We start from the raw sequence: 24794 nt of genomic DNA on the forward strand, positions 1-24794 counted from the left end.
CTGTAAAGAGCAAATTTTCCATCTCTCAAGCACCCACCAACTGGACTGGTAGAGAAGTTGTGAGAGTTGTAAGATACAGCAAGTTAACAAAATCAGGAGAAAGAGAGACATGTACCAATGATACACCATTTCCCATCTTTGATCTCATGAGTGTGCAGTGAGGGACGCCAACAAGTTTAAAACAATCTCACCATCCCTTACCATACTTTGATTCCTGTCCTTAGCTTTGGGGAACATGTCCTCCAGAGGCTGAGAAAATAATAAGACAGGAGCTGGAGGAAGTTGCTCTGATCTTTATGGCAGAGGTCAGACTCACAGATAAATGCTATAAACAACCTGCAATCCATCATCTTCTCAGAAATAATCAGTGTCAGAAAGAACAATTCTTGGAGATTTATCATTCTTACAATTTTGATCTGCAAGTCGTGCACAGAACTTATAAGCACAGTCGGCCAATTCAAGACGAACGTGCACTATGAAGGCTGGTGGTTGGTCTCTTGGCTCTTCCTTTGCAACAGTTTAAGAAATCAAGGCTAGATGAGAGACCTTGTAATGCTCTGAGTATAACATTACACAGGGGTTTAGGCCAACTTTACCCAGCCCTGTTCAACTGTTTTCCTGGCCCCTATATGATTCCAAAAATCTCCCATATTTTTCTTTGTATTTCCTCAATTATATCATTTGTTATGCTGCCACCTTATTCTGTATGAATAGGAAAGTGTTTGAATAAAGTTCAAAAACAGTGCAAGCTTTTTTTTAACCTATTTTATGGTCTGTGTCTAGGTATTATGTGCACAGATTGCACCATGAAATGCTGAATTGGAATCATAGAATCATTATAGCATAGAACATAGAACAGTACAGCACAGTACAGGCCCTTTGGCCCATGATGTTGTACCGACCATAAACTTACCCCACGATCAATCTAACCCTTTCTTCCCACACAGCCCATAAACCTCCATTTTCCTTACATCCATGTACCCATCAGCCCACTGAGTTTGTGCTGGCTTTTAATAAGAACAACCTGGTTCCAAAAGCTGAACGTTTCCCCCGTACCATCAGAAAGGAATTCTCCTAACACTATATTTTTCCAAGAAATTGTTGTGGTTTTGTTTTTTCCATTCTGTAAATCAATCTGCTGGATGAACTGACTTTATTTGGTCAACACTTGACAATTTGCCCTGCCCTGCCCCACCTCCACTCATTGGCTGATGCAGACGCTTTGATTCTTTATTATTAGAAATTTCCTTTCTTGGTGATAAACACTTAGGAAGTGTTGTGCCCTTCAAAATGTTATGAATCTTTAAATACAGCAGTGGCAGATTTTGTTCCACCACCAGAAACAATGTAGAGTTCATGCTAAATATATCATTTAACACATGTTGTACTTTGTCCTACTTCCCGAAGGAATCACACCTGTTTAGAAAAACTTGCATTTTATGTGGTGGATTTTGGAATTTAGCGGAATATTGTTTTACATGTAATAAATAAGTTACAACTATCTTAGGTCCTGGTGACACAGAACGAGCTGGTGGAGGGGTGGAGTTCACCATTGTGATTCTGTTAACGGATACTCTTTAAGCTGTTTTCCATTCTTTGACTGCTGTGTATCCGTAGATAAGTGTAAGCTGGGGGAAAGGTCAGCAAAACTCTGCAAATTTGAACACCATCAACACAATTTAGCACTGCAACTAACAGCTATCATTGGGTTCTTTATTCTGAATAATAAATCAGAAGTCCTGAGTGTTTCCTGTACATGGCCTATTGTTACTAGTGTTACCTCTGACAGTTCCTGTATGAGTTTTCATGAAGTGGATTGTCATTGAATTTGCATTGCATTTATTGGGATTTCCAGATATATTGTTGAGATTGTTAAGTACAGACTGCTGGATTGTTGACTGAAGTGATATTGCTTTTCAGACAAAATCCAGAATAGCAGGGATCCAGATGGACAAGAAGAGCTATGTGTCTGTCATCTAGCTAATTGAATACATTTTTTTTTAAAAGCTGGAAGGAAAGATTTTAAGTTGTGAGTTGTAATTCATCAAGTTTTCTTTGTAAGTGGTCCCTTGGATGGAGGACAAATTGTTTCCATTCTGCATCTGTGACCTCTGAGGGAGCTGATGAGGCCAGTGTGGGAACAGAGACTATTCCACAGATCCAGAGGTGAATGGTGAAATGGGCGGGTGGGTGGTTCATGAGGTGGTGTGCTCATTCTGCCATTTATGCTGAGTTTCTCTGTGCTCTTAATGCATAGACATAGGGTTCTCAGTGCCAGCCCAAATACTTCTCTTCCACCTTGAGCAGTCATGGGCCTGAGTTTCCCTGGAGTTGGTGGGGATGTTGCATATTTTCAAGGAGGCTTTGAGAACATCCATATATCTGATCTTCTTCTAGCTATAAATCTCTTGCCATGACAGAATTAGTGATAGTATCTGTTTTGGGAGTCTATCATGCTAACAATGTGACCTGCCCTTCAGAGCTGTCTAACTGTAACTAAGGCCTTGATCACAAGATCACAAGTTCACAAGACAAGGGAGCAGAAGTAGGCCATTTGGCCCATTGAGTCTGCTCCTAGGAAAAGGGAAAAAAGAAAAAGAAATGAGAAATTGAGGGGGAGGGGCAGGTGAAAAAAAAACACACTATTCTAACCCCAATTTCCGGCCTTATCCCCATATCCCTTGATACCCTGACTACTTAGATATATGTCTATCTCTTCCTTAAACGCCTCCAATGATCTGGCCTCCACTGCTGTACCTGGCAAGGAATTCCACAAATTCACCACCCTCTGGCTAAAAAAATTTCTCCTCATCTCTGTTTTAAACCTGTACCCTCTAATTCTAAGATTGTGCCCTGGTCCTTGACACTGGGGATGTTGGAGGGAACAATCATATTGGTTTGCTTATCCTTCCAGTGTAGAAACAGTAGGAAATTTTGAATTCTGCATTGTGGATTGTGGAAGTCTGGTATTTATTAAGATTTGGAGAGACTAATTTATCAGTTTGCTTGGAAATCCTTGTCTTCTCCACCATTACCCTGAGTCTGTAGCAGGTCAGACAAGTGTGGGATTGTGATGTCATTGATTTCAATGCAGATTATAAGGCAAGGATTATCACGCAAAGGAAAAGGTAAATAACATCTCTAAGATTATTTTCTTTTATTTAAATTGTTTTAATTATTTATGTTTTTATTTCATTTCTTAAGAGTTGATAATGTTTAAAATTAGTTTCCTTAATTTTAGTTTTTAAATCTATCTGAATATCAAAGATAAATAAAAAAGTATTAACATTGATTATAACTTTGATGGCTAATGAAATGCTGCCTCCAGCATTGCCAGTTGTTAGGGTGTTACAGGGGCAGGGCACATCCCTTTGTGCACCAAGTCTTGCTGTTAGCAAGACTGTGCTATTGGATGCTGGGGTGCAGAGAATAAGTGAGATAGGCCTCTGCATCCAGGCCAAGGTACTGCAGGCAAACATTGGCCGGTGATTCAAGGCAGCTGGACCAGACCTGCATAATCCACCCTGCATAATCCAGCCCAACATTGCTTCCCCAGTACTAAGACCTTAACACCTGAGGCAAAGAATGCCTACTTCTAATATAGGGTTCAGGAGTAATATGCAAAAATATTGTCTGTTGTTTACTCAGTAAATCTTCCTAATAAAGATAGAAAATAGTAGAAACATTCAGCAGGTCAGGCAGCATCTGTAAAAAGAGAAACAACATTAATATTTCAGCTCAAAGACCTCTTGGGATTGAAAGAAAACAAATTATTTTTAAGTTACAGAGAGGGATGGGAGATGGATGAGGTCGGAGAGGGGGAATTGAGGGGTGCTGGTTGATGGATTAATGATTGCAGTTAGAGAGAGAAAATACAAACTGTCAAATGTAAAAGCTGCAAAGTGTGAGTTCTAGGGAACAGAGAGAATGATTTACCTGCAGCTGTTCAATTAAACATTGAGTCTGGAAGGCGACATCATGTCTAAACATAAGATGAGGTGCTGTTCCTCGAGCTTACATTGGGGCTTGTTATAACATTGTAGGGGGCCACAGTCAAAGAGGTCAAAGTGGGAGAGGGAAGGGAAATTAAAGTGGAAGGGAACAGGGAGTGCAGGGTCTACCTCTGTGTTTGGTTTCTCCAATATACAAGTGACCACAGAGTATGCACAGAATTCGGCAGAGTATATTGGAATCACTACTTTACTGCTTGGATCCCTGGATGGTGGGAAAGGAAGAGGTGAAAGGACAGAGGTTGCATCACCTGTGGTTACATGGGATAGTGCTGCAAGAAGGTGAGTGATTGGTGGAGACCAAAAGAACAGACCACGAAGTCACGAAAAGAACAGTATATTTGGAATGGTGAAAGGAGAGGGGAAGAAGAGTGGTGGAATCTTGTTGCAGCTGACAGAAATTATGAAGGATGATCTGCAGAATTATTCCAGCATTTTCTACTTTTTATCCAAATTTCCAGCATCTTTCTAATCAAAATACTTAATACTTAAGCAATATACGTATACAGCACTTAGAATTCACTAATAAAAGTTTGAGAGTGTACACCTTTAAAAAAAATCACTTCTAATTGTGGAACATAATAACCCTTTCTTTTCACACAAAATTCCCTCATGTAAAGGCTTTGTTTTGTACCTTATGAAATGCTATTTTTGCCTTTTGGTACATCAGCTGATATTGTGTCAACAGAGTTGATGAGCAGGAACCCAGTAAAGTACTTATGGAAGGTGACTGCATATTTGTGGATAGTGTCATCAAGGAGCAGCACATAGATGCCAATAATAGGATCTCCTATGGACCTCAGGGGTATGGTATAGGAGTGGGAGGAGAAGCTATTGCTTGAATGCCATTGAATATGTTGGATGAATTAGATACATCTGCCTCTCTAGGAAGCCTGAGAGAGTGTCTGCTGTGCATTTTGATAATGATACACACTGTATTCAGGCTGAGCTGATGGAGGTAGGAAAGAATGTTCAAAATAGTGGATAGGTGCTAGTCAGGTAGATGGCTTTGTTTTGGATGGTTGAAGGTCTCGAGTCTTTTGAAGTTGTACTTATCCAGGAAACTGGCTATATTCCACAAACCCTTAATGTGTCTGCAGTTTGAAGCTTTGTGGAGTCAAGGGTCAAGGCTTGCCACAGAATTCCCACATAGGAACTACATATTTGACCTTATGGAGAAGTGAATGCCACTGACAAAGCAGCTGAAGATAGCTGGGCCGAGAATACTGTCCTAAGGAACTCCAGCAGTGATGTCCTGGGGCTGATGTGATTGGCTTCCAGCAACCAGCTTCCTTTTTCCAAGATATGACTCCAGCCAATGGAGTGTTTTTCCCTTGATTTCCATTGGACAGCACAGTGGCACAGCTGGTGGTGCTGCTGTCTCCCAGCTCCAGTGATTCAGGTGCAATTGTAGCCTCCAGTGCTGACTGTGTGGAGTTTGCATGTTCTCCAGGTAAACACCTGGGTTTCCACGGTGTGCTCCTGTTTCAAAACTTGTTGCTAGGATAATTAGCTGCTGTAAGTTACCCCTAATATAAATGTGTAGTAGAAGAATTAGGGGGGAATAAGAGGATATGTGAGAGAGAATAGATTATAGGGTAATAAATTGGGGATTGAGATGGATGTGATTGCTCAGAGAGCTAGAATTGATGAGCTGAATAGCATCTTTCAATGTAATAAGTAAATGTAGGAAATATGACTATTTTATCAGGACTCCTCGATGTCAAGCTGATCAAGCTGGACCTTGATATCATGGGCAGTTCCTCTCACCTTGCTCTGGAAATCTGTCCTTTTTCCATAGACAATCCAATTATTGCCATCCACATTTGATGCCAAGTGGTCCTGTTAAAACCTGAACTGAGTTTCTGTGAGTTGATTATTGGTGAGTCGTGCCACACATCATGATGAAGAATGTCCCCATTGTGAAAATGGGACTTCAGCCTCAAAAAGTTGGTGGATTCTACTAATGGACAAACACACCTGTAACAGGTAATTGGTGGGATGAGGTCAAATAGATTTTGCCCTTTTGTTGATTTCCTCACTACTTTCCTCAATCCAGTCTAGCAGCTATGTCATAGAATCATAGAGAAATACAGGAGCAATACAGAAAAAGTGCTGGAGGTCAGGCAGCATCCATGGCAGGAAATAAACAGTCGACGTTTTGGGCTGAGACCCTTCATCAGGACTGACCTGATGGGTTCCTCCAGCACCTTTTGTGTATTGCTCCAGATACATCCAGCATCTGCAGAATTTCTTGTGTCTCTATAGAGAAATACAGCATGGAAGCAGGCCTCTTGATCCACCAAGTTCATGCCATTTTACACTATTCCAACATTAATCATATTTTTTATGCACCTCACATTCTCATCAACTTCTCCCAGATTCTACTACTCACTTACACAGTGGGGGAAATTCACAGTGGCCGACCTGCATATCTTTGGCATGTAGGAGGAAACCCATGTTATCACAGGGAGAAGGTGCAAACTTCACACAGACAGCACCCGAGGCCAGGATTGAACCCAAGCCTCAGGCACTGTGAGGCATCAGCTTTACTGGCTATGCCACCGTGCTGGCCTGAGATTGTCCTTCATGGTTGCCCAGCTTGGTCCGTTATGGTGTTACCGAGCCAATCTTTGATTTCAAAGGACATTGAACTGCAACAGGGAGGAGTGAATTCATCAACTGAGTGCAGAACAGGGGCAGTTGGGCATAATCTGCAGGAGGTTTCCTTGCCTTGAAACTTTCTTTGCCTTGAAACTTTTTGTGTTGAGGACTTCCAGGAGATGCTCCCTCTCAACCACACAGCACTTCACAATCACATTTGATGTGTCTGTCATACCATACAGGATATATCCAGGGATTGTGATGGAAAATTCTGAAGTGTCGACTGAAGAGTACAATTATGTGACTGTGATAATGCCAGGCATCTGTTTGACTAATCTGTGGGACAGCACTTGCTGTTCCCTGTTTAGGCATGTCCCCAGATATTTGTGAGATGGACTTTGCATGGTTGACTAAGCTGATGTACATCTGTTGTGTGGTTACAATTTGTGTTAGGAAACTAATTAAGGAAATTTTGTTGATTGATGGAACAGGCTAAAGATCTATTTTTCTTTGATTTTTATTTTCAAAACCCACTTTGGGTACTTAAAATCTGGACTGGCACACCTAGTAATACAGAACTGCACTGTCAAAAAGGCCACCCTTATTATGAAATGTGAAACGCACCCTACTCTGCTACTCTGTCAACTGCAGAAAATGCCACAGATTAAATGACCATTACTACATCGTTATTTGTGGGTCCTTATGTGCAAATTGGCTGCAGCATTTCTTACACTGCAGAAGTACTTGATTTCTGTGAAGTGGTTGGGACTTCCTGAGGTCCTATTTTACAGCAAATCTGTTCTAGTTTGACGCACAGCCCACAATAATTGAGATGTAGTGCTTTCCATTTTGGCATCATTTCAGTTGTAATTCCCGTCTTCTATTCTTCAATATATGGCTTGGAATTCCCTATAAATTTAAGTCTTAAATTATAAAACTTGACCGTAATTATGACAGCGGTCAACTATAATTCGGTTGCTGGTTTCAATGTCAAACGTGTTCTTTCTCGGAGAAGTTGTCTCTTATTTGTTATATTGGACGGTATTAGGGACACTCCGACGTATTTTATAGACACTTCGCTATTCCATAAAACAATTAACAACATTTATTTTCTATGTTTTCTAAAGAAAGTGTAAGCTGTTATTGTTGGTATTGTAAAAGGTTAATCAGATGGAGTGTGACATATGATAGTCTTTAAATAGCCCTGCGCTAAAAATAAGTCATCCATGGCCACCTCTTGCTGAAGAGGCGGTAGATTGCACCCAGAAGTTGCAATTGCGCGTCTCCCTGGAATGGGATTATAATCGATGAATTTCGCCGTTTCGTGCACCTTTTTTATTGAATCAGGGAAAATTCCACTTCAGCAATCCGGGACAGAAGACGTTTAAAACCATGGCCCAGGCAAATAAATCAGTTGTTTCGAAGGAAGAAACTCGAGAAAAGCAAATTTATGAAAATGTGTTTTCGGAGATTGAAACACTGGAATTGCCTCTTGGCACAAGTCTGCGGTAGGTAACGTGATTCCCTATCATCAATATTAAACAGCTTGGTATTTTAGTATCGGGCAAAGGTACGCAAAATGTGTCTACCCGTGGTATTTTAAGTTTGCATTGTGCTCCAATAACTGGAAAATCGCAGTTCTAGTTGTCCAGTTTAGCAGTCGCTTGAGTTCAAAATTAAGTTTTCACTGGAGAAGTATGAATGTTGATTACGCAACATCGTGGTTTCATAACAGTTTGTGAATCGGTGTATCTTTTAAGTGGTTAATTGTTTAAAGATATTTGGTTAGTTAATAACAGGTTGAAAGTTAACGCCTATAACCGAGCGGTGTCCCGTTTTGCTTGAACCGTTCGGAGATCGCCTGAGGCCCCAACGTGTGGGGGAAAAATTCTCATGCTATAAGTTTCCTTCTTCAAATTTTCCCCTTGACTTTTGGCAAGTATAGTTCCTGTGATGAATTTGGGGGTTATACTGATTATACCTCATGTGTTTCACTTGCGTCAGTATATACGGTATCAAGTAAGAGAGTACCTTCAAGATTTAAAGACAATAAATGCGTTAGTATTTTAATTAAAACTTTATCTCCTTATGATCCTGATTCCCCACGTGAAGTTTAAGGTGCTGATCTGATTTCAGTATGACAAGCAGTCCTAAAGGCAACGTGAAGTCGGCTTTCCAATAGTTTTGCTGCTGTCCAGTTTAAGCCTTTGGTATTTTGTTTCGTAGATATTTATCAGTACGAGAAATTAAACAAAAACTTCATTGTTTAATAAATATTTTTCAGCCGCCCTGGATTTGCGAAAATAAAACACGATTGGGATTAGATTTCGGCCAAATGGCAATGGTGGAAAGATGGGCGCTTAGCCATTGCAGTACTCGTTCTCCGATCTTCTACAATTATTTCCCTCAAACTTTTGATGTTTATAGTTAGCGTTAGTAAGCTAAAATACTAAAAACATCGGCTTGTTTAGTAATCCGTGAAACTAGAGTCTAGCCTGTAGAACACGTATTATCAAAAACAGAAATGGCTGGAAGCTCTCGGCAGGCCAAGCGGCATCAGAGAAAAACACAGATGTGTTTTAAAACGAAGAAGGGGAGAATAAGGAGGAACAGGGAATGTCTATGAGAAGGTGCAGATCAAAGATGGGGTAACAATTACTTTATTTTTTTAAAAAAGGCAGCTGGAAACTGGAAAACAAAGAACAAATTGGAGCAGTAAGGTACAGCCACATCTGTGGGGTGAGGGGGGGGTGGGGAAGACTGGTTAGGTTAAATGGTGAGTTTCAATATTAATTCCAGAAGGTTACAATATATCCAGACAGAAAATGAGATCCTCTTCCTTGGGTACTGGGTATCACTGGAGAAATGCAGGAGGCCCAAAATACACAGGCTGAGGTAGGAGAGTTAAAGTGGCAAGTGGAGGCACAGGGTCATCCTTGTGGACCTAATAGAGGCATTCTGCAAAGTAGTCATCCGGTCTGTGTTTGCTTTCTGCAATGTATAGGGGATAAGAGTGTGAATACATAAATTGGATGAAGTATGAGTGAATTGCTGCATTACCTGGAGGGACTGTTTGGGTGGCCAGATGGTGGAAAGAGAATAGATACAAGGGCAGATGTTTGAATCTCCTGCAGTTGCACAGGAAAGTGTCATTAGAAGAGGAATGGTTGGTGATGAGATTGGCCAGGGAGTTGCTGATGGATCGGTCTCTTTGGAGTGTTGAAGGGAGAGGGAGGATGTGTTTAAAAGATGTGGAAGCTTTAGAGAGGGTGCAGAGGAGATTTACCAGGATGTTGCCTGGATTGGAGAGCATGTCTTATGAGGATAGGTTGAGTGAGCTAGGGCTTTTCTCTTCGGAGAGGAGGAGGATGAGGTGTAAAGCTGATAAGAGGCATGGATTGAGTGGATAGTCAGAGACTTTTTCCCTGGTTAACATGAGGGGACATAATTTTAAGGTGATTGGAGGAAGGTATAAGGGGGATATCAGGGGTAGTTTTTTTTTACACAGAGTGGTGGGTGCATGGAATGCACTGCCTGCAGAGGTTGTGGGGGCAGATACATTAGGGACATTCAAGAGAATCTTAGATAGATGCATGAATGATAGAAAAATAGAGGGCTATGTGGGAGGGAAGGGTTAGATAGATCTTAGAGCAGGATAAAATGTTGGCACAACATTGTGGGCCAAAGGGCCTGTACTGTGCTGTAGTGTTCTATGAATCCCATTAGAGGTGGCAAAATTACGGAGGATGATCTGTTAAACGTGGAGGCTGGTGGGTGGAAGGAGAATCCGATCCTCCTGGCTGGGCAGAGAGTGAGTGGGGGGAAGAAAAAGAGATGCAGTTGAGAGCCCTGTCAACTACGGTAGAGGGAAGCCACAGTTAAGGAAAGCATTGCTATTGTTAAGTCAGTCACTTCATTTCCTCAGGAAACTTGTTTCTTCCTAACTTGACTATACTTTCTCTCTTTGTCCAATCCCTTCCCACCTGCATCCATACACCTGAGGCTCTCCACCACTTTGACAGTTTTCAATTTTCTGGACACAACTGATTTGTCTTCATCGTGGATGCCCAGCCCCTTTTGTACCTCACGCCATATCTGGTTCTGGTCTGGAAAGACTTGTCGTTGGAGTAGATATGATGGAGAAACTGGGAAAATAGAATTTGAGTCCTTGCAGGAAGTAGGGTAAGGGGAGGTGTATGTATTCTGGATAGCTGTGAGAATTGATGGGCTTGTAATGGGTATTAGTAGGTAATCCATCCCTTGAGATGGAGATTTCAAAATAAGGAAGGGAAGAGCCAGACTTGGACCATGTTAAAGAAAGAACAGGGTGAGAAATGGCAGCCAAGGGAATTACATTTTAGTTCTGTATGAATGCAGCAAGGAGCACCAATGCAGTTATTAATGTAATGGAGAAAGAATTGAAGAGGGGACTTGAAAAGACTGAAACCAGAACTGTTCCATGTATTTGATGAAGAGACAGGCATAGCTTGGTCCATACGAGTTCCCAAAGTTACATAATTAATTTGGAAAAAGTGAGTTGAGTTGATGGATTTCTTCAATGGATGAATAAGATAAAGGGGACAGGTTTGGCCTGTTCAAGAAGTGAAGGGCTCTCAGACCATCCTGATGTGGCATGCAGATGTAGAGGGATTAGATATCCACAGTGAAGATGAGATGGTTGAGACCTGGGAATGGGAAACTGTTAAAGTGGTGGTGGGCATCAGATGTATCATGGATGTAAGTGTAAAGATACTGGACAAGGGGAGATAGAATAGTTAAGGGAGGAAGAAATAAGCTTTGCAGAGCATATGCAGGTTGAAAGGGGCCTACTAGGACTTCAATTTCATATGGTGAATCAGATGTTAGTTTGGCTCATGCAGTGCTAACATGCAAATGTATTGCCTTTAAGATTTGAATATTCTGAACAGAAATTATGAACTTTTTCATTCTTATTATTGAAATCCTACTTCAGTTTGTTTTTGTTAATATGGGATCTATCCTGCTGAAGTTGCAGTGATGTATTAAGGTGGGTCTGAGATAATTCAATGATTCCTCCCTCTGAAGTAGTACCTGATATCTGATCAGCTCTTTTCTCTATCACTGTCAAGTCAATAAATTAGCTTGTGTTATGAAAGCATAGTTCCATATTTCATATGTAGCTCCACTTGTATAATGTTTAGAAATGTCTTGTTGGTAAGTCGTCAAACCTCTAACTTTTCGCTATATGGGGGTCATTGTGGCTGTCAAACTTGTATGCTGGGGAAACTCCTCGCATTCCCTCATATAATTCAACTATTTTAGAGCTGCTATGCTTCGACACCATTCGTCAAAAGTCTTTTAACCTGGATGAATTTTCATAAGATTACAACTTTTATTTCGCACATCTGCGATTCACGGCAACTCGAATGGGATTGACCTCCTGTTAACAAGAAATTCTGAATTTGGGAATGGGGACGAAACGGCTCATTGCCATAACCTTAAAACCTTAAAGGCAATAAATGTGTTTTAGTTTGTTCGCACTGTATAAGCCCGATCCGCCACGTGAAGTTTAAGGTGTTAGGTTACGTCCGGATTTCAGTCGGACGATCAGTGCAGAGGGAACGAAGCCGCCTTTCCAACAGGTGAGACGCGTGTTGAGTGTTCCAGTGTCATTCTGTGCACGTCGGGAGTTGGATGCAACACGAAGGGTGACTTCTGCACCACTGAGCGCTGACATATAAATTTGCACAACAACCAAAACACAAATATTGGTTTGCTGCAGGTGAAGCTGAGAGAGGGTGCGCGCGCGCGCGCCCGCGCATTACCGGAGCGAGCCGGCGAGTGCGCGCACGATCGGGGAGGGGGGGTGGGTACGGTGAGGAAAGTGAAAGCGCCCGAGGACCCGGAACCGACGAGGTGTGGCGTCCCCTCGGTGATTTTTATTCTCCTTTAACCTTGCGGCGGAGGAAGGCATGAGCCGTTAGGTGCGGTTCATTGGCCTCGCCTCTCGACGCCCAGCCCGAGCTGCAAGATGGCAGAGGCCGAGGGGTTGGAGACGGCCACGGAACACGAGCGGATCCTGCAGGAGATCGAGAGCACGGACGCGGCCTGCGTGGGCCCAACGCTCAGGCAAGTGGCGGTGCTTCCGTGCGCGGGGCCGGGGGACCGGGAGCGCCCGCTCCGCGCCAGGCCCCGCCGCCTCTGCCTGAGGTCCCGTCGTTGGGGCGCTTGGGGGGCCCTTCGGCTCGTTGCCTCGCTGTGTAGATGGGCGAGGGGGAGGGAGGAGGAGGTTTGGGAGGGAGGACGGGTACCGGTGCTGGCTGTGGGCCAAGAGCCGCGGGTCTCAATTTTCAAGGTTCCTGCGTCTGAAGGACGTTTTGGTGGCCACTTGTACTCGCGTGAATGTAAACACTGACTTGCAGGGGGACTGACACACACCCTGCCTTGCAGGATGACACTGCCCTAAGGTGGGACTGTCACAGCCAGGGATGTAGGGTGCCCTACAGTGGGACTCTGTGCCACTGGCCCAGCGTCACAGGGGGAAACTGAAATAAAAAAGAAACAGAAAATGCTGGAATTACTCAGCAGGTCAGGTGGCATGGGGAGAGAGAAAGACATGTAATGTTTCAATTCCGTCACCTTTCATTAGAAAAATTTCCAGCATTTTGTCTTTTTCAGATTTCCAGCATGTTTCTTTTTAACTACAGGGGAAGCTACCCAACAGCTTCTGTGTGCTTCTCCATATTGCAGATGTCCAAGGTTATAGGAAGAGTGTACATCATTCTCTTGATGGCACACAATTGATGGATACTGGGCTTGTGTGCAGCTCCAGCTCTAAATCTTTTCCTAGAGTTGATGGTTGACACTTTCTTATGATGAGAGTTTGAGTAGAAGCTGCTTGCTCGTGCCATTCCTTGTGTCACATTAAGTGTCCTTAACATCGTCAGAATAATAGAGTGGATATTGCCATATGGTGGGATTGTCCATCTTTCACGCAGTCACTAACAATCTGCTGGAGAAACTCGGTGGGTCAAGCAGTATCTGTGTGGGGGGGGGGGAGGTGGTGGCGGAGAGGAAAGTGTCAATGTTTTGGGTCAAAACCCTACATCAGGACAATTCCACTCCTCTACAGATGCTGCTTGACCCTCCAGCAGATTATTTGTTGCTCCAGATTCCAGCATCAGCAGTGTCCTGTGTCTCTATTTCACAATCAGAGTCTATTATACAGCAACGATTCCCTTTGCTGCATGCTTCCAGTAGTGCTGTGCATTTTCTGCCAGTTGTGCAGGATGATGTTGTTGTATAGTGCATGAAACTACAATAGGTATTGGATATGCCACACAAATTTATTAAAGGGAATTATGATTTTAATTATAAATGTGATTGGTGTATCATGTTTGAAAGGACTTCCTTATACTGTTGATGCTCATTGTTGAGGTTTGCTGAGGGTAGTACAGTTGTAATTATGCAATGATACATCTGGTTGATGCACAGATTGCTGAAAGTGTGAATATTAACAGTTTATTGCTGTAAAATATGTGCAGCAATAATCAGCATACTGAACATTCAACATTGATTGTTACTGTTCAAGACGCTCTTGCTGTTCATAGTCTAAAAACAGATCTGCAACATCCAGACAATTGTAAACAAATAATCATGGTCGTGATATCACTCGTAATGATGACAAAACTCATGTAATTTTCTTTAATAGAGATGATTACATCTTTGGTATTTTTTGGCATGTGTACTTTAATGTGGAATTCCTAAGTCAGTGACGGATCTTGATCCTCTTTCACAGGCTGTATTGTTTTGCAGACATTGAGGCTGCAATAAAAGTAAATTTTTTATTCGGTATGTGAGACAAGTCTTTCACTGTACCTGGGTACAAGTGACAATAATATACCAATAAATTGGTTGAATTGCTGAAAATGTCAAATATTTGGGAACTTGCTGTAAAATACTTTGAAAATATTACAAGCGACCTTAAGGTTACAGCCATTTGGGTTATGGAAATTCGCCCTTGCAGGATTCACAAACTACTTAAAAACTTGAGATACGGAATAAAATTTGCTCTCTTGAAATTTGCTTCTGGGGGGGGGGAGGGGTGGAGGAATAAACTAAATAAATCAACACTTTTTTTTCAGCCCGTGTTTCTTGACGCATGTGCAGATGATGTGGCTCTGCCTTAGGGAAACTGTCTTTGCCCATTTTCTAGGAATGCAACCCCCCACCCCCACCCGTATGGTTGGGGTTGCCTGTATATGAGAATGGAGTGATTAATGGTGCACTAAGCCTCAAATACTGGTTACATTAAACTAATGTGTGGGTGAATTGTAATTTCTTCATAATATCTCAAGATATTATGGATTTTTAGTTTGTATTTCAGCTGTCTTAGATTGGCGCACACACAAGATTATTTTACACCCTAAAATGCTTAATATATTTGGCTTTTTGCTTTGATTTTTAATTGATATACTTTTTTAAAAAAAAATCTTTTCTCAGTCCATTCTTTTCCCCATATATTGGTTCCTTCATCTGAACTGAAGCTTGTAGTTCATGAATCATAGTATATTATGTTCATTAATGCTGCTTCAACCCAATTTGGTTCAAGAGATAAACAGTTGCGTCCCTATTCATACAGGATCTAGCTGTCCATTGGGAATACTTTAATATAGTAGCCTAGTCAACACAATGACATTGTGTCTGCAGTGTGCCTGGGATTTTATTGAACTGATGCCTTACAGCAACCAATGACAGAAAAGGGGCAGTCTATGTCACAGGTTGTTGGATTTTTGAGGGCCTCTTTCTTTGAGGTTGGTGGCAAGCACCATTACTCTGCTCTTGTCCGCAAAGACAGAACTATTGTTTTCAATTGGTCGGTTAGTCTTTTTTCCAAGACTGCAAAAGTTAAGAGAGGCTAGAAATTAAATTGAAAGGTTATATTGCCAATGTTATACTGTCAAGCAGTAATTAAACCTGACAACAATGAAACTGCACTTGATTGTTGTGTTGAATTACTGTTTGACAATATAATTGAACATCTACAAAAAACTGAAAATTAAAATGGGGGGGGGGTGTGGTGAGGGAATAATGATGAAATTAATAGCCCTCAAGCTTGGAGACTCATTCCTTCAGCTTTTATACGACAGATACTTAAAATACTAAGTGTCCCTCATCTTTTTTTCAATTTAGTCTTTTTCTCCACATTTTTGAATTCTGCACCTGATTTTTTTTTGCTGAATGAATTTGCACATCCTGGATCAGGCTCTAATCTACTAATTCATAAACTTTGGTTTGGGGATACAGTTGTGTGCCCTGAAGACAGAGGACTTGGATGAGCTGAAGAGGAAACTGTGTTCTTTTGATCTTGAATCCAGCTCAATAGCAATGATAAACATGTAGGGAAGGAAATATTTACTAACTGGTTCACTGCTCATGTCAAATTGAGGCACAGAGTAATCTCATTGTGCATTTTTGGATAAACAAAAAGTCAAGCAATGACTACAATTCGGCCAGATCATTCTGGACTCCACTGCTCACAATTGTGCCCACCCTCCCTCACCTGAACTGGATGTGGCAGGCCAATCTAGCTGACCCTCCACAACAAGCAAATGGGCAGCAGGGTCTTGCCAGTGCCTTAGTTTCAGGCAGTGTCCTGCTGAGCCACTGTTCCTGGCACACTTTGACAGAGACAAAGCTGGAGTCAGATCCTTAATTTGTGCTAAAGACAGCAATAGTTTGTTTTTAAATGTCTCTGATATTTAGAGATGTTTAAAACTATCAAAGTATATGCAAGGTTTAAAAAAAAATTTAAATTTAATTTTTAAACACTTGTTTGTTTAAAAAAATACAAACAGTACTTTATAATCTGCAGACCAGGAAACCCCATCGAAGTGCAAAGTAAATCCAATCCCATGCAAGGGTGGACCTGGTGCAGGATCAGAGAAATTTTACACAATCTTCCCCCGCCCCCCCTAATTTTTTGTAAAAAAAAAATGACTTAAATATATTAAATATATAGCATATTAAATAATTGTCTTAATGACAGTGATAACACGTTTGGATGGCTATAAAGAATTTGGGATATACTGAAGCCGAGAAGATGGTTACAAAATTAAAGTTGAACTTTAGTCACACAGAACTATAATCGGTTTGCACTATGACTGATTCATCATGACATTAAAAGAAAGATTTTCTGGCTTGTGGTTCAAGCCTATAGCTCCAGATTGGTTGCTTTTCTCAAAAAAGCCATGGCGCATCTACACAAGTCACAACTCTAGATTTCCTGTACCATTTGTGCATGTTTAAAAGATGCTTGTGCTCTTGTATAACCTTTCCTTTCCAGGGCATCCCAAAACACTTTCTAAACATGCTCACATAGTGGTAATTTATGAGGTGTGGCAGTAAATCTAAATTCTCAGAATAAAGCTGTGTGGTAATGACCAAATAGTCTGATTAGTAATGTTTAACAAGAGATAAATGGGGATAGCAGAATCACTCTCCTGTTAGTCTTTGAAGAAATGTTATGTTTTTTTTATGTGCACATGAAGAGATGCTGGGGCCTCAGTTTGATATTTCTTTGAAAAGGTGACATTTTTGACAATTAGTACTTCACTGTTACTCAAAGGCCTAAATGTTGTGGTTGAAGTGCACTGCAGCACAGAAGTATGAATGGGCTGGATATCAAATGCTGATGGAGCTGATTTCTTGTTCTGGTGGTAGACTTGGCACAAGTCTGAGGGTTGGAAATCACTCGTGCCGAGCTAGGGGGCTGGATGCACTTCATATTTGTTGTCTTAGCTGTAAGCCAAGTGAATGGTGTATCTTGCAAGGCCCCATTCATTTGAATGGCTTCTCTAACCTGGATGGTAAAAATAGTACTTTTAAACAAAAGCATTATTTTGCATTCGTTAATGTATTTGAATACATTTATTATACTAATTTAAAATTTTCAGCTATTTTTAAATGTCCCTGATTATCAGACATTTTGAAGCAGCTGAAAAGGCCTTGACAGCAGGCGCTGTCAGAAGGCCTTAAAGAGGTGATAGAGCTCTTCGGGCTTTGTCTCCTTGGGTGTAGTCACCCCCTGATAACTATTGCACTTTGTGGGAGACTGCATTAAAGGGATCTCAAGTTTCATTAGACCTACAGGGCCATGAAAAGTTAGTGAAGTTTCAGGTGTTGTGTCGGATTGAACAGGCTGGCTCATTATTCAAAGGTTATCCAGGAAAGGAAAAATAACACTGGCTTCACCACCACAGACTCTCATCTTCAATCACTCTCAACTTCAACAATAAGTGAAAGATTACCTGTTCATCTACCCGTAGCACTTGCATCCTTTCCTCTTGTCCGCTGGTCCACCCTCACATGGCCTTTTCTAGAAACTGGCTATGTTTCTAAATTCTATCCCATCTAGGTCACTTAATTTTCTTCCAGTCAAGGCTTTTATTTTTCCTACCTGGCCCAGTTTTTTTGATATTGTTAATAGCTTTCTCCCCTGTGGTAATGTTTCTTTGCATTTTCAGGTTTGCTAAGTATTCTAAGTAACTTTTCTTTTGCTTTTACACTACAACATTTTTTTTTAGTAATTGTAGGTATCCAACACTCAGAACAGTTTACTGGTTTGTGTTGTATTATTATACAATGTTTTACATGACATATTACCTCATTTTCATGTACTTGAGAATGAGGTTCATTGTGTTCATTTTATCATTGTTGATAATCGGTAGTGTAATGACGTGCTTTTAAAATAGTCTGCCCTTTATACTTTGGAGAAAATGGAAGGTGCAGGCTATTCTCCAAGATGAAGTCACTTTTCTCCGAGTGAAAGGCAAATAATTTCAGAATAACTTATCTTCTATCACTTTGAGCTGTTCTTTGAAGAAATTATGCTGTGAAATTGGCCAACAATGCAGTTTGTGGATTACATATAGTGGAGGGTGCATTAATGGAGAACAGGAAGTTTTTTTTGTCTCTAACAAGTTTAGCAATGTATAGGGAACAATGTGTATGTGTTGCTTTACTTAAGAATGCATAGGTTTAGTATGAGATTCAATTCATTGGTCGATAGTTACAAAGAACAGGCATTCTTGTGTTTTTTGAAGAATTTCCATATTTTATCTTGTTCTAATTTCCCACCTCCATTTTAACAATTTTTTTCCAGCATCTATAATGCTTCCTAAGCTTCTAAGAAGTTGTAAAATGGAACATGAAAATTATAAACTGCATATAGTTTTTGTACTTTGTCTGCAATTAAACAATTATTGTAAAAATGAGACAGTCCCTTTGGTAAATTCAGTGACTTGTAGATCTTAGTAGGAGTGCTTCACAGACTAAATAAAGGTGTTAGAGGCCATTAATCCTAATTCAATTCATCCATCCTGAAAAGACCATGCTGTACTGAATGCAGTATCCCAGCTTCTAAGTCTGCTGTTTTTTTTAAACAGGATCTGTACATCCATTGCTCCAAGGGGCACTATCTACCTCTTTTATCCCCCCTGCAATCTATTCTCCCCACAAGCCCATCAACTCCCACTCAGATTCTACCACTTAGCTGCATGCTGGGAGCAACTTGCAGTGACCAGTTAACCTGCCAACCTGCAGGTCTTTGGGATATGGGAGGACAGGGGTGTATCTGGAGGAAATGCATGCAGTCATAGAGAGAAGGTGCAAACTTCACAAACTGCTGGAGGGCAGGGTTGAACCTGGGTCGCTGGAGCTGAGAGGGAGCAGCTCGACGAGCTGTAAACTGTGCTGCTCAATTGAATACTCTTGATGTAAACAAGAAAATTCCAGTATCTTCTGGATTTGTTTTTGTCTCCTTGATCTGTTTATAGAATCTAGTTTAGAGTAACTGCAAGTTTCCCTTTTACTTTGCTCTGCAGTATTATCTCTTTAAGATTGCTTCTTAAATGACATGCTCTAAGACTGAAATTCCAGGTTTTTTTAATACTCAATACCTTGATGGCAAAATTTAGTCTTGTGGCTCTTCATTTGCACTGCCTACAGTTGTTGGAATGACTTTGACTGGATGTGGACACTGTGGTCAAGGTACTTTCTGAACAGAGAAGTATTGCGTGACCTATTATTTATAATCTACTATTCTGGCTGTTTAGTACAGTATTAATTTTACCTCCTGACTTTTGCATAGAAATGATTTAGAATCTTCTGTCAATACTGCTAGGCTGCAGGATCTTTCAGCTTCATCTTTAGCTATTTCTCTAATCTTACTTTTTTAAATATCCAGCACTTTACATTTTTTCTTAAATGTCATCTTTCACAGTCTCGGTCTTTCATAAGTTTTGATCGATTGTTATAGTTTTAAAGCTGTCTAACTCCTAACAACTGCTATCTGAAAACTGAATCCTGGAGTAAACTACTCGGCACCACCTATTTCCTTTATCACCCTTCCCCCTGCCAAAACCCTGATGGGAATGTGGGGAGAATAAAATGGATCAGGGTAGGATTAGTGTTAAAATGGGTGGTGTAGACTTAGTGGGCTGAAGGACCTGTTTCCATGCTCCATACTTCTGATTCTAAATGAACTGTTTAAACATCTCTGCTGCAGTAGATTAAATGCCCTACTTCTCCAGTTTCTCCTTGTTTGGGGAAATCCTTGCCTTGCTGACCTATCCAACCTGGCATTCCACACCTGAGATATAACTGGAGAATTGCAAATTTTTAACATGGCTCCCTTGTCTTTCTACATTCAATGCTTCTACTTACAAAGCCAAGTATCCAATAGGCTTTAACTCAGAATATTTGTAACTAATGTACCCTCTGTCAGTCGTGGCTTAGCTGGTTACTGTTTCCGAGTCAGGTTATGAGTCCAGGTCTGTCTACTGGTACTTGAACACTAATGTTTACGCTGTGCTTCAGTTCAGTACTGAGGAGTGCTGCAGTATTGGAGGTCCCGTCTTGAGATGAGACATTAAACAAAGGGCCTTGTATGTTTTCCCAGTTGAATATAAAAGATCTTGTAGCACTATATTTTGGAGAGCGGGGGAGTTATTTTGAATGGCCTAACTAATGTTTTTATCTCATGGTCAACAAACCTGAAATGAGATTCTGTGTGGTTATTTTCACATTGCTGTTTCTGGGAGCTGCTTGTGGAAAATTGGCTGCAGTGTTTCCTGCATTATAGTAGTGATTACATTTCAAAGCTGCTCTATTGGCTGTAAAGTGGTTTAGAATGATATGTAAAATTCTGTATAAATGCAGGTCTGTCTTTACCCCCAGGTCCATTTGCTTTTGCATTTCTACATATCATATTTAATTGGTGTGATATTTTATTGCAGCACTGAGGCAGTTTTGCTTTGGGAATTGCTGCCTTTCAAATAGGACTTTAAACATCTGGTGAATTGGTAAATTTGTCACGTGTACTGAGATAGTGGAAAAACTTGCATACCATTAATACAGATCAATTCATTACAATAGGTAGTACAAGGTAAAACAAAAACAATGCAAAATAAAGTGTTACTGTTACAGAGTAAAGTACAATAAGGTGCAAGGTCATAACAAAGTAGATTGAGGTCAAGAGTCCATTTTATCATACTGGGGAACCATTCAATGGCCTTATAACAGCAGGATAGAAGCTGTCCTTGAGCCTGATGATGTGTTTTCAGGCTTTTGTATCTTGTGCCTGATGGGAGGGAGGAGAAGAGAGAATGTCTGGGGTGGGTGGGGTCTTTGATTATGCTAGCTGCTTTAACAAGGCAGTGGGAAGTGTAGACAGAGTCCATGGTGGGAAGGCTGGTTTCCATAATGTGCTGAGCTGTGTCCACAACTTTCTGCAGTTTCTTACAGTCATGGGCAGAGCAGTTGCCATGCCAAGCTGTGACAGATGCTTTCTAAGGTGCATCGATTTAAAATTGGTCAGAGTCAAAGGGGACTTGCCAAATTTCTTTAGGCTCCTGAGGAAGTAGAGGTGCTGGTGAGCTATCTTCATCATGGCATCTATGTGGTTGGACCAGGACAGGCTATTGGTGATGTTCACTCCTAGGAAGTTGAAAATCTCAACTCTCTCAACCTCAGCACCATTGATGTAGACAGGTGCAAGTACACAGCTTCCTTTTCTGAAGTAAATGACCAGTTCTTTTATATTGCTGACATTAAGGGAAAGGTTGTTGTTTTGACATCATGTCACTAGGCTCTGTCTCTTTGCTGTGCTATGACTCATTGTTATTTGAGATTCGGCCCACTATCGTGGTGTCATCTGCAAACTTGCAGATGGAGTTAGAGCAGAATCTGGCCGCACAGTCGTGAGTGTAGAGGGAGTAGAGTAGGGGGCTGAGGACACAGCCTTATGGGGCACCAGTGTTGAAAATAATCATGGTGGAGGTGTTGCCACCTATCCTTACTGATTGCAGTCTGTTGTTCAGGCAGTTGCAAAGGGAGGTATTGAGTCCCACGTTTGAGTTTGGAGATGAGTTTGCTTGGAATTATAGTATTGAAGGCGGAGTTGTAGTCAATAAACAATAGTCTCCTTACTCTCCAGATAGACCTGTTTCGGCTGTAGGCAAATTGCAGTGAGTCGAAGTTGGCTGGGAGGCTGGAATTAATGTGTGGGACGACCAGCCCCTTGAAGCACTTCATGATCGTGGATGTCAGAGCCATAGGGTGGTAGTCATTAATGCACATTACCTTGTTTTTCTTGGGCACTGGGATGATAGTGGTCGTAAAGCAGGTGAGGACCTCGGACTGAAGCAGAGAGAGGTTAAAAATGTCTGCAAATACCCCCGCTAGGTGATCTGAGCAGGATCTAAGGACATGGCCAGGGACACCATCCAGGCCAGATGCTTTCTGTGGGTTCATTCTCTGGAGTACTGATCTCGCATCTGCAGCGGTGACTGAGTTCTGATGCATTGGAGGCTGTCAGGGTGGGTGGTGACATTCCAAGCCCCTTCTATTCAAAACGTGCATAGTATGCATTAAGCTTAACAGGAAGGGATGCGCTGTTTACCTGACTTCATTTTGTAGCCCGTTTATAGCATGTAAGCCCTGCCACAACTGACGGCTGGTCTGGGACTCTATTTTTGGACTGGTATTGTCTCTTGGCATCTCTGATAAAGGTTATTATTTGATCATAGCACTGTGATACAAAACTTGTTAGTATCTACTTTGGTTATCTCTCTTCGGTGTCAAAGTGGTTGATCAGCCAAGATCTTGTGTCATAGCATCATAGAGTTATACGGCATAGAAACAGGCCCTACAGCCCAATTTGTCCATGCCAACATGGTGCCTTCTTGAGTCAGTACATAAGTTGCTGAATTAAATTGGTTTATTGTAGTCATGTGTACTGAGGTACAGCGATTCAAGAATTCTGAGAAATGGGAATTGAGATTGAAATGGATGTATTCAGAAATTGAAATTGTAGAACATATTCATTTTCATAGTGAATAAATGTAAAGTCTGAATTTGGCCCATGTCCCTCTAAACCTTTCCTATCCATGTGCCTGTCTAAATATCTTTTAAATGTGGTAGTTGTACTTGTCTCTACCAGTCCCTCTGGCAGCTTGTTCCTTATTACTCTTTGCTTCTGAATTTGTATTGTCAGTTATTTATTAAGTTGCACAGAGAATTTAAAGTAATCAATTCCAATGTTTTTTAAAAGTAAATTGCAAAAAAACCTAATGCTAATAAAACTAACAAATCCATTCCAATTTCCATTCACTTTCTGTAATGACCACAAATGAAATTTTCTCTGTATCTGGGATGGGTACAATCTAATTTTAAAGCAATTTCTCTCTGGAACTTCAACTACATTTTCGTTAAAGCATTTGGAGTCTCTGTAGGAAGAGCTGTGTCTTCATTTCAAAAGTCCTTTATTAGTATAAAAGTTATTTGGAATATCTTGAAAGGCAGTATGCAAATTAAGTTTTTCTCCTTTTTTTGCAATTTCTATTTCTGTGCTGCCAGTTAATTTGAGGTTGCAATTGAATAATTCATCATAGTAACGTACGCAGATAAGAAGAAATAGGTTCTAATCACTGAGTCCTTTGAACTACATCCAGCCCTTCAATACAATCTTGTAGTATATTTGCCTGAAATAGTTCTACTATTTTATCAAATTTAATACCCTGCTTTTCATTCTTTACTGGATTTAAACATTTTTATTACTTTGTGACACCTTTGTCATGGTCCTGGCAATCAAAATAAAATTATGCTGGAGGAATCTCAACTACTTTGAAAATGTTACTCATAAATAGTCGTGGAAGATTATTAAGCACTACAATTCCTCCATCTGCATCATAGCTTAATAAGTAAGAGACTATACATTCAAGTAATAAGACCCCAAAAAAAAATGCTGAAAAACACAAGGTCAAGCAGCATCTGTAGAAAAAGAAACAATTAATATTTTGGGTTTGAAAACCCTTTGTCAGACTATATACTGTAAGCATTGTCGTAATCGGATAGGAACTTTCAGTTTTGGGTTGGCTGAATGAAGCAGAACCCAAATCTTGCAATTTTCACTCTTGAATATTGCACTTGCTCACTTTGTCTTTCTCTGAATGGAAGCTCTCTGGATTGAGTCATAAAGTTATAGGCCTAAATCTCATTCCAGAGATTTGAACTTGTAATCCAGCTGAAACTAAGGGAATGTTGCACTGTCAGATGCCCAGAAGTTATTTTCTGATTGTCTGAGGTTTTGAACAGTGTTATAGAAATATAAAATCATTTGTTTTTGGAATTTTAGACCCAGAAGTTGTGGTTAGTAGCAGGCATCTTATTGACTTCAGAGTAGAATTCTGACCTTTCCTCATGCCATTTTTTCTGTTTCATCATCTGGCTCCACCTGTTGCATTGACGTCCTCCATGCCAATCTAAAACCATCAAGTGTGTGAGATTGAGGAAGAGATTGGGGCACTATACATTAAAAGCTCTGCCCATAAAACAGCTGAGAAGAACTGATTAAGCCATCCTCCCACCTAATTGACATTTGGAAATTTCCCGACTCTCGATCTATTAACAACTATGCAAGCTATTAATGTTAATTATTTAAAACTAAAAAATGGAAGCTTTTGCATGTTTTTAAATTGTTTACATTTATTTAACTAATACTTAGTCGCTCATAGTGACGTTCATTGGAATGAATGGAGAATCTGTCCCTGTGCTCGCTCCAACTTGGCATAGTTTGTTCACATGAATTCCTCATTTGAGCTAGAATGATTCTCTCTTGATGACAAGTCAATAGCATAGAAG

At 40.8% G+C, this 24794-nt stretch overlaps 1 protein-coding gene across 2 annotated transcripts in view; it reads left to right on the forward strand.

Annotated features, from left to right (window-relative positions):
* Window positions 1-12383: 12383 nt before the first annotated feature.
* Window positions 12384-24794, forward strand: part of LOC127576757 (exocyst complex component 6-like) — a 140324-nt gene continuing 127913 nt past the window's right edge. The window contains exon 1 of one of the 2 annotated variants that reach the window (XM_052027474.1): window positions 12384-12722. In XM_052027474.1, coding sequence (XP_051883434.1) covers window positions 12625-12722 — 98 coding nt within the window. In that variant the 5' untranslated portion in view covers window positions 12384-12624. The remainder of the gene's footprint in view (window positions 12723-24794) is intronic. The other variant, XM_052027473.1, reaches the window with a different exon arrangement.

This window comes from Pristis pectinata, chromosome 12 (assembly GCF_009764475.1).
Source record: "Pristis pectinata isolate sPriPec2 chromosome 12, sPriPec2.1.pri, whole genome shotgun sequence".
Classification (NCBI taxonomy): Eukaryota; Metazoa; Chordata; class Chondrichthyes; order Rhinopristiformes; family Pristidae; genus Pristis; species Pristis pectinata.